Genomic DNA, 10,086 nt, shown 5'->3' with positions numbered 1-10,086 from the left:
GTATCCACCAGAAAATGTGCCTTTTGGACAAGCTAGAGAAGAAAAATGGGTAAAATGGATGTTTGAGCCACTGAAAGCACCTCTTATCTCAGCCAGAAAGAACACGTTTGAACTTAATTCTTTTTTGTTAGAAGATATGGAAAGAAACCAATCCGATTTTAAAATGACAAATTATAGTTCCAAGATCTAGTCCGACAGCTGGGAATACAAACAGTTATTAACTTAGAGCATGCCTTGTTGAAGATAGTCAATGTAGAAAGAATGTGTGCCCTTCAATAATCTCAATCCATGAGGTGATGAAATCACAACTCGAACACCACATTATCTGCAAATTCCATTTTTATTGATGCCCCAAACTGCACAAGTGTAACAAATTTAGATAGTAATAGGGAGGGAAAAAACAAATGAAAATCAGCATGCTCTCATCCAACCTGGACAAGTATCTGGGGGTATACGCCACCCGAAAGCTGTAGCAGTATATCAAGTCACCCATGCCAAGACTGTGCGCTGCTGATACGCAATAAAAGGGAAGCATGGGTTGAGAGGTTAAGGGAAATGCAGGTTCATCTTCATGCAGCTGGGGAAGGGAGAAATAGGGTTTTGGCTGGATACCTAGAGGAAAAAAGTTGAAATTAGAATTGAACTGTTTAAACCAACTTCCAATTCCCAATCAGACTGGACACAGGTTTCCATAATGTTACAGCTTGGCCCATTTACATCTGCAGCCCTGTAAGTCCAAACAAAACTCCCAGTACAATATGGACAGAAGGTACAAAGCAACTAATGGATGCAGCATCCTCTGATACAATAAGCAGTTTTGGTTTATCCCTCTGCAAAATGTGGCATGTTTGGGAAAAACTGTTAGAATACTTTCAGTCAATGCATCTTAATATCCAGACTCAAGATCAAATATTTAAATATTGCCAGCTGGGCACTGCGCAGCACCTAGTGCCAATCATCCCAAGAGTGGCTCTTTGAAAAGCAAACTGAAACTCTCCCATGTGATCTAGGGGGTCATACAAGTAGCTCTGGCATTCAAAGCCAAGAGCAGAGCATTGCAATTCCATGCAATTATCCTACTTTGACTGAATTCATTCAAATACAGTTACTCTACTCCTTCCTCTTACCCTGGGTGTTAAGGTAGTTTTCAGGTGTGGTGAAATTACTCGGATGTGATGCCGATTGATGGATCACCTCCAGCCTCAGTAATTGAAGTCTGAAAGAAAAAGATACCAGTAACTATCACATTAGCAGCACTCAAATAAGTGTCCAGAAAGACAGGAATCCTCAACAAATGGTGCCGGGTGGGTCGGGAGTTTACAGAATACTGATAGGCTACATATTTCCTGGAGGACACAGTAATACATGCACTGTTGCCCTACAGGTCTGATGGTGAGAGGTATTTGGAAAGTCATACGCTAGCATTCCTCTTGCTGGATTAAAGCACAAGATGCCTCCACTCCACTGGTATTTTAATACAAATGCTAGACTACCATGATTATCCATGTGTCTGTAGTAGTATTCCTTGTTCTGCCAGTCAAACCCTGAAGAAATCTGTTCTTAATGAAATACAGCATCAATGTATGTTTCCTTTGCATAAATGTTTAATGGTATACCAGTGACCCAGCTTGTGCAGCTTCTTCTGTACATGGATGACAAATCAATACATAGCCCCAATGCCTATATCAATTTCTGATCCTAGGAAGTCAACATGAATGGATAGTAAAAGGGCACCACTGAGTCCCTGATCACTCAGGGATGACTAGAGATTTCCTACACCACCAGCAGAAAGCAGGAGGACTTCCCTAGTAGGTTCACAATACCAAAATGATTGCATTTTCAGAACAAAACCTGCTATCAAAGTAGATGGCTTATCTTTCATAACCAATTTACGTTGAAAGGCCTTAATATAGTGGTCAATCAACCTGTATCAGATGAAGTGCAATAAGGCAGTTTTCAATACTTTCTCCAATACTCAAGGTCATGATTGTTCAAACTCCTCAAGTCTCCCACTTTACACTGGCTGTTACACAGGTAGGCCGAAGCCAAACAGTGCTTAGGCATACATACAAAGTTGTTCAAGTTTTGGTTTCACAGACCGTTATCTGAAATTGTGAAAGTCTTTCTACACAAATAATTTATTAAGAAAGATACATTTTCCTAAATGAAAGGATTGAAGATTAAAATAAGGGACAACCCAAAAAAGTAGATAGTCTAAACAAAATTGAGAAATGTGGCCTTCTCTGCCAACGGCTGCAATACAAAAAGTTTAATGCACCGGCAGAACAGCCAAGGTTCAATTCTGTGTTCTACACTTTGAAACAAATTACTTACCTTTGTTAATCGCATTAGTACATAGTTTTCACCCCTTAGGAATAGAACCATGCACCAGACTGATAGTAAATTTATTCAGTAATGTTCATGCATCAATTGCTGGCCCGTAACAGCTCTACATTGACTGCATCCTGCCTCAAATGGAGCAGAGCAGTATAGCAGCACCACCACGGCACACAGACTGCAGTTTCTGAAGGTCTCCAAGGATAACCAAATAATGTGGCTGGCAGAGCTCAATCTATCCATATAGTAGGTTGCAGCTGCTGTTTAAACAGGAGGTCCTCCAAAGAGGAAACTGGATGGAAAAGCAAATGCTGTACTCAGAAACATGGATATTGTAATCTTCTGGCCAAGTCTGGGGTTAAGCAGATTATGGCCCAGAGTCCAAACATAATTTTCTCAGATTTCCAGTACACTTTTCTTGTCACTGCTTCTTGTACATCAAGTTCTATGCCCCACTAAATGTCACATTTAGCTTCTTAGCTAAAGAAACTCCAGATTGCAGAGAAATGTCCATTATTCTTACTAGCCTCAAACAGATCTACAAACTATATCCAACCGGCTAGATGTCCTTTGCACGCAGGGATGAAGATACCACTCTTGATCACCCTGCAGATGTCTGCTCAGCTTGTGCTCATACATTAAGGTACCATGCTAGGTGAGCGACTACCAGGAAAAACATTCAGCTGGTTCAATCACTTCCAGAGATGTAGGATCTCCTGGTAGACCAAGGACCCTACCCAGCTTCTTGCAAAGCCATGGCAGTTGTGCAGGCTGCAAGCATCTTCCCTTGATGAACGGCAGGAACTTAGGGCAAACAGATTGCTTGAAGCTCCAAAAGGCTGGTGTAGAGCTGCCTTACCACCAAACCTCTCCAAGATGACCCACCCATTCTGCAATGAGGTGTCTCAACTGACATCTGGGTGGGTAAAGGAGACATGTCTGCTACTGATCAGGATGGAGTTTGTCTGCCACCATCAAAGATCCTAAGCAGTCTCAAGCAATATTCTAGATGACAAGTCTGGGATGCAGTCCTGGTATAGAGACCACTGAAACCCGAGGTTCCACTTAAGGGACAACACATGCCATCTAGTTCAATGGACAAAGGACGGACGAGCTTAGGATTACAAGACGCTCAGTATGGTCCCTAAAGAAACCCAGGATTGAGCTTGAAACAGGAACATCTCAAACATCACTGCAGCAGTGGAAAGGCCTTTAATACCACTGGTTACTGGACAGCCCCAAAGAATGGAATCATTCATGGGAGGCCGTCCACAGTCAAGATACTTTGCTACAGGATGGTCATCATTTAGCATTTGAGCCAGCAAGGTAGACGTCTTCCAGGCACATCTTCACTGCCATATCCCATAAAGCATGTGTACCTGTACTCCAGGCACAGTTAAAAATCTTATTGTCAACCTGGCCTAAGATAAACCTTCTGAAGGTATTAATACACAGACTATTAGGCGGATTGTTCAGGAAGGATTAACTAATTCTTGTACTAACAGACTTTAAGGCATAGGGGCCTCAAAGTCAGAATCACTGGGTGCCTGGCTACATTTTATCACAACAGGTAAAGTGACTGAAGGGCAAAAGCACAGCTTGTACCAACTAGACCCAGGTTTCCTGTAAGCCTCACTGAATGACTGACCTGGTTATAGGATCAACAAGTTTGCCTTTCAACAGTAGTCAACTACAGTAAGTATTAAAAAAGGCACCTCATTGGTGGCCTAGGTGGTAATGTACCTCAGTCTCTGGAGCAGTATGTGTCCCACCTTCACTTTGTTTCACCCATGTACAGGCCATCACTATACAAAAAAGCAGGCTGTCCACAGCCCTGGAAGGAGCAGCAACTGTCCTGAGTCAGGTACTGTAAGGGGATTTGAGATTGATTTTTTTTTTTTTTTACACAAAAATGGGCACAAAATAGAAACATGAACTTTAAACTTTTGTACAGTGAGAGGGTTTCTTGTGACCGATAAGGGTTCCCCTGCAAGAGAACTGTGACTGCAGTTGCGTATTCCCTTGTTGAATTAGCTTCAAATTTGCTAGGAAGACATTTCTACACTAACTGGTGACAGTACACTACAGAAAACCTGTAAATTAACTGCTTGGAGATGGACAGTTCCTTAGACTCATTTCAGAGGGTAATTTCAGAAATAGGCGATCAGTTTGTCTGATCTAGTTTAGTCTAGACAATGTTAGTACCCTTTTGAGATCCAGTGAATGGAGCTCTTTCCCCTGGACTGGCTTGGCAAAGATAAGGATTGGTTTAAATGAAAAATCTGACCCTACCTTCCGAAGAAAAGCAGTGTGTGTTCTCAAACAGACTTATGGAAAAACTGTACATGGCGATTTTGAACTAAAGACCTGTACACTGAAGTAATAATTATGAGGAAAGCGGTATTCTATGATAAATGTGGTTTATCTGCCTTATGTACAGGCAGAAAGGGTAGACTCAACTTTGGAACCACAATATTTAGTTCCCATGGCATAGAAGCGCCTAATTGGGAGGACAAACCATGATACCTTCTAAGAAATCCTTCAATACTCACATTTTGAAGAAAGGTTTCTGTAGGACACTTCTGTAATGACTGCAAGGTGAACCTTGATGAAGAAAAGGAAAAGCCAGATCTTGCTCAGTGAAAAAGTTATGGAATAACCACATCCTCTTGGCATTAAATAGGGTTATAGTTCTTTGTACACAGCAGCTGTAGAATCTTTTCCACCTGAAAGCATATGACGCCTTAGTGGAAACTCTTCAACTCTTTCAAGGTGTACATACAGTCTTGCAGATATAAAGACCTGTATTGCAAGAATTCAGGGGCCAAACAGACCATCTAGTCTGCAAAGCACCCTCTTTTTTGGTCTGATAAGTAAAAACGCCACTGGTGAGGTCATCACAGGGCCACCAAGATCAGTCTTGCTTTGAAATGCCAGTTTGACCAACCCTGTTTAGATTAGTTGGATTGGGGGAAAAGCATAGAAATCTCCGACCAGTCAAAAAGGCATTACCCATGAACCACAGATTTAATATCTTAATGCCAAGTTTGGGCATTTTGTTTGCAGTTGCAAAAAGAGCTATTTGAGTATATCCCCATTCTTTGAAGATGTCTTATAGTACTTTAAGAATCCAGTCATAATTCACTCCTATCAACTCAGATTATCTGCTTGAGTATTTTATGTGCCACTATAATGGTTAGACATATCTCCAACTGCCATTTCCAAATAGTCTAAGCTTTCAGAGACCGCTACCTCAAGCATGTTCCTCCTTTATTCACAGAATACATTCAAGTAATTCTTCCCCCGAGGTTCAGTTCAGACAGTACAAGCTCACAGCTAAGTCAATAGCACTCAATTCCAACAGACTGATGTGATAGGAATTCTGTCCATATTCTCCATGTGTAGATTGTCCAAGTAAGCACCCCACCCTGGAAGCTATGCTTCTGCCATTGTTTGGGAAGGAATATTCCTATGACCATGATCTCTCAGAAAGTCATATGATTGGCACTAACAAGAGTGATTGGAAGGGTGGTTGAGAACTTGTTCTCCCAGTTTTCTGTCCCACTGATCCTCCAGACATTGGTGTAAAGATCTTATGTGGAGTTCACATTTGGAGTTAGAAATCTGCTTGACATTGATCACTGTAATGACAATCAGTTTTGTCGTTGGACAATGTTTTCTACTAGACCACAACATTACTGTTGGACAGAAAAAAAAAATCTATTGTCAGAAGGATATACTTTGCCAATAGTGTAATTTCACTCCCAGGTAGTGAATCATTTGTAATGGAACAGTTGTAGACTTTTGAATGTTGATTTACAACCCTGGGTTTTTCAAGATTTGCTTCTAGATGGAAAGGATTCTTCTCGATCTGGAGGTTCTATCGATCCAATCGACCAGATAAGAGTAGACTAAGACTTCACTTTTGTAAGTGAACAGCTACCACTGCCATACACTTTGAAAAGGTGCTGACTTGAGGCCGAAGGGATGAACTTTGAATAGAAGGCGCTGTTTTCCTACCACACAAAAAAAAATCCTTTTGATTATTGGAATGTGGAAATATAAGGTCGTAGGATCGCATATATTCCACCTCCCCAGATCTAATTGGGGATAAATTTGTTGCAAAGCAAACATTCCGAATCGGTTTCTTCATCCATTTGTTAATCTGAGATACAGAATGGGTCTGAGTTCATGTAGGTCCTCTTAACAGAAATAAGAGGAATAAAATCCCGTTCTTTTGTAAAAAGGCACCCTCCTCCAGTGCATTCTTTTGAAGTAAGGAGCTACCTTGCACTCAAAACAAGTCTGGATGGTGGAAATATTTATTTGGTGGTATAGTAGGTTAAGGAGACAAACTTGAGAATATCCATTCTGTACAATATTTAGGAACCATTTGTCTAGTTACTTTTTGCCACTCATGGAGAGAATTTGAATTACTTTCCCTCCCACCAGAGTGGCTGACAGGACGAGAGGAAGGACCCTTCACGTTTGTTGCCATTCACCTGCAGTGGCAGATATATGTTGGATGCCTCAGCCTTTAGAGAACCTTCTGGGATAAGACTGCCTTTGCAGATGGCTTTGAGTTTTTACCCTCTCCATGAAATACTTACTGCCTGTTATAAGATTTGTAGTGTCATGATATAAAACACACCACTTTTATGGCTATTCCAGCTATGATCCAAGCCATTTCAGAGTGAAATCAGAAAAGCCCAGTATCTGATGAGGTTGAGAATTCTTTGCTGGATGTTCTGATTTTATGCCTTTTAATCTAAAGAATGGAGCCTGAGGCAAATTCCATGGTAATTTGCATGAGCAGACAGGTTGGAAGCACCTGCAACCAGTAATTATGACCTGGTTAGGCACCAACATCCCTTCTTGCAGAATCTCTTTAAAGTCTGGTCTGCCATCCTTTGGCAGCTTTTCTGAAATTTTGTAGGGAATCCCACACTGATCTATTGTAGCATTTTGGCAACATGCTTGCAGTCTTCATGCTATTAGCCATGCCCCATTTCTCATTTTAATTCCCTTATTTAATTTTCTTGGGTAATGAGTGAAGGCACAACAGCATTTCACTTTTTTCCTGCAGCAGTGATTACTAAACAAGTCAGGATCTGATCATAAAAAGGGAAGGTCTTGAGCTTGTGCTTTATAGTTCCACAGTAATTGGGAAGGGACAGGATTTGCAGACGCTAGAGCAAAAAATAATTGCATGGCAGGGTTGCCCAAGAGACCTGGTACTAGGGACAAAGGTCTTGTTGAATCCTTGTAATAAAGTGTCAAAGATCAACAGTGTGGGTGTGGTAGGAGTCAGGATGGTAATATTTCATTAAACATTGAGATCTACTGGTGATATTACCAACTGAGAGTCAGTAATTTTATGGTGAAACAGCCAATGGCACGCAATGGAGAAAAGTCACATTGTATAGGTCCGGTGTGAAGATAATCTTCCTCTATGAAATCTTGAACTGTGATATTGATCTACTACAATCAGTTTTCTGTGGGTTCTCCCTAAGTGTAGGTCTCAGTGGCACTGTGATGAATGTGTAGACAGGAGCACTAGCGAGAAGCATGGAGAAATGGCCCTTAGTTTAAGAACTGGAAGAGACTGACCACAGACGTTTGATCACTTAGGCCCAAGTACACTCTGCAGTAGTCTGAATCCAAAGAGCTAAGCACACTACTGTTAAGGCAACAAAGCCAATCTTCTATGTGTCTTAGCAATGAGGCGTCAGATGAGGTCTCAACATCTAGTATGATTTTTTTGGGCATCAAAGTCGGTATGTCTCAACACTGAAAATTGTCTTGGTCAGGGCATCTACATACTGTATCTTGGACAGTGAGCAGGCAGGTACAGGTAAATGTCCAATGCTGATCAAGAATGTTTTTCTTGAGCTCTTTAGATCTACCTGCTGGGTAGTATCTAGAGTGAGGATAGTCAAAAATGTTGTGGAGCTCTCTCCTGGACCCCTGTAACATGGTGCAGCCTGATGCTCTGCCGGTGTTTTTCTGCGCATTATTTTTAACAAGGTGTGCATGTGTCCGCATGGTGGTCTAAAGGAAGGCATTTGATGCAGAGGACATTGAGCAAGAACTGCTCTTTTCCTACCACAGGCAGGGCACTTAGTGAAGGCATTCTGACAGGAAAAAATGATAAATTGCAACAGAAAAATAGTGAAAAACCTCTAGTCCTATGGCACGTCACTGAAGTTGGTTAGAGCAAATCTGAGAATGTTTAAGAGAAAAGGTTACAAAAACACAAACTCAGTGCTCGAAGACCCTGTTGACAAGGAATAATAATGAACAGGCCTGCCACCTCAGGTGCAGGATGGGACACTGGAGTAAGGCATGAGGCCTTTAAACAGAACAGTGCCAGTTTTAACGTACTAGCTGTTCGGACTATCAGCTAGCATTTTCCTCCATTCTTTGTTTCCTTCAAAGAAGGGTTGAGACGGATTTCTAGTCACTAGAGTGACATTACAATTGGAGCGAATTTTAAAAATTAAACCAATAGCATTTGCAAATTTCTAACCCTTTTTAAGCTGTCAAACCTATTTTTAATGTAGACGTCTAGTGGAGAACTATGTAAATTCACAAAATGCAACCTGAAGGAAGGTCACCGACTTTCCTTCTAAGTAGACCTACTTATATACCCCTATCGCACTGCCAAAACCGCAACATGAATGGCATGTTCATCACAGCAAGCTAAGTTTTTGTAAAGCCAGTTTTGAAATGGATAAACAAAGTAGAGGTAGAAGCACATCACCACCCAAAAAGTGAACCAATCAGGTAAAATAAAATTCTACTTTTCTATCTATATCTATTATATCTAAAATCTATCATTGAGGACCAGCATCCAGAGGGTGATATGTCTTGGGCCTCAAAAATGTTTGTCGCTGAAACGTTTTGTTTTGCACAAGCATAGGTAATTCCAAAACATTGGAGAAGTAAAGGACAATATTACATATAGTCTTACCGTTTCATATTGTAGACTTATCCACTACAAATCCAAAACAATGATTACTTTCATATACAAACAAAGCTAAGTGAATGTGAGCTGACTAAACACCTTTCACCTTAACACCAAAGTTAAATTGTGTATCCCAGGCATACCAATAAAAGCAAAGTAGCTGCAACTGCCACCCATTCTGCATAGTGAAAGATTACATAAACCATGCATTAGAAAGTAATTTAGTGAAGCTTCACCTCTGTGCTGAAACACTGTGCTAAAGAAAAGAAAAAAACATAAAAGTAGCTTACATGCACTGGATGTTTGTCTACTTCGGGCAGAAGGGTGTGCAATTCTGCAGCTGGTGGATCTGGGGCAGCAGTATCCGATGTAGCAACCTGAGTGGGAGTAGTAGAAGGCTCTCCACCCGTTACTGGAGTTACCTGATCTTTGCCATCTCCCTGAAGGTGAGAACAGAGAGCATTTCTCATCTTGGTCTCCATAGATGTGTTGGGCAATGGGTGCCAAGTACGTGGCTTGCCCCGGACCTTCCCCCAAAGAACAACGTAGTTCCAATCAGGAGGAAACACCCCCCCTATACCAGAAACATTTATCCATGGGCAACCAGAAATCCAACAAGCGACCTACAATGGACCCAAACCTACCACTACATCATGAAAAGGGCACCAAAGAACATAAACAAATCACTCCCCCCTCGAATACCTGGAAAATGTGGCATCCAATTTTACTAACAAAGTTGGTGAAAACAGCCTAACATGGTAGAGACAAATGCATCCTATATT

The 10,086-nt window shown here is 41.3% G+C and overlaps 1 protein-coding gene across 2 annotated transcripts in view; it reads right to left on the bottom strand.

The window, feature by feature from the left end:
- Positions 1-321: 321 nt before the first annotated feature.
- The window catches only part of YBX2 (Y-box binding protein 2), a 32,840-nt gene continuing 23,075 nt past the window's right edge, over positions 322-10,086 (bottom strand). Inside the window, exons 8-10 of one of the 2 annotated variants that reach the window (XM_069215516.1) lie at positions 9,595-9,744; positions 1,128-1,216; positions 322-612 (exon numbers count right to left, since the gene is read on the bottom strand). In XM_069215516.1, the coding sequence (XP_069071617.1) occupies positions 1,163-1,216; positions 9,595-9,744 (204 nt within the window). In that variant the 3' untranslated portion in view covers positions 322-612; positions 1,128-1,162. The remainder of the gene's footprint in view (positions 613-1,127; positions 1,217-9,594; positions 9,745-10,086) is intronic. The other variant, XM_069215517.1, reaches the window with a different exon arrangement.

The sequence above is a fragment of the Pleurodeles waltl genome, chromosome 12 (genome assembly GCF_031143425.1).
Source record: "Pleurodeles waltl isolate 20211129_DDA chromosome 12, aPleWal1.hap1.20221129, whole genome shotgun sequence".
NCBI lineage: Eukaryota > Metazoa > Chordata > Amphibia > Caudata > Salamandridae > Pleurodeles > Pleurodeles waltl.
The sequence above is the reverse complement of the archived record's forward strand: the minus strand, read 5'-3'. Positions and strand labels throughout refer to the sequence as shown.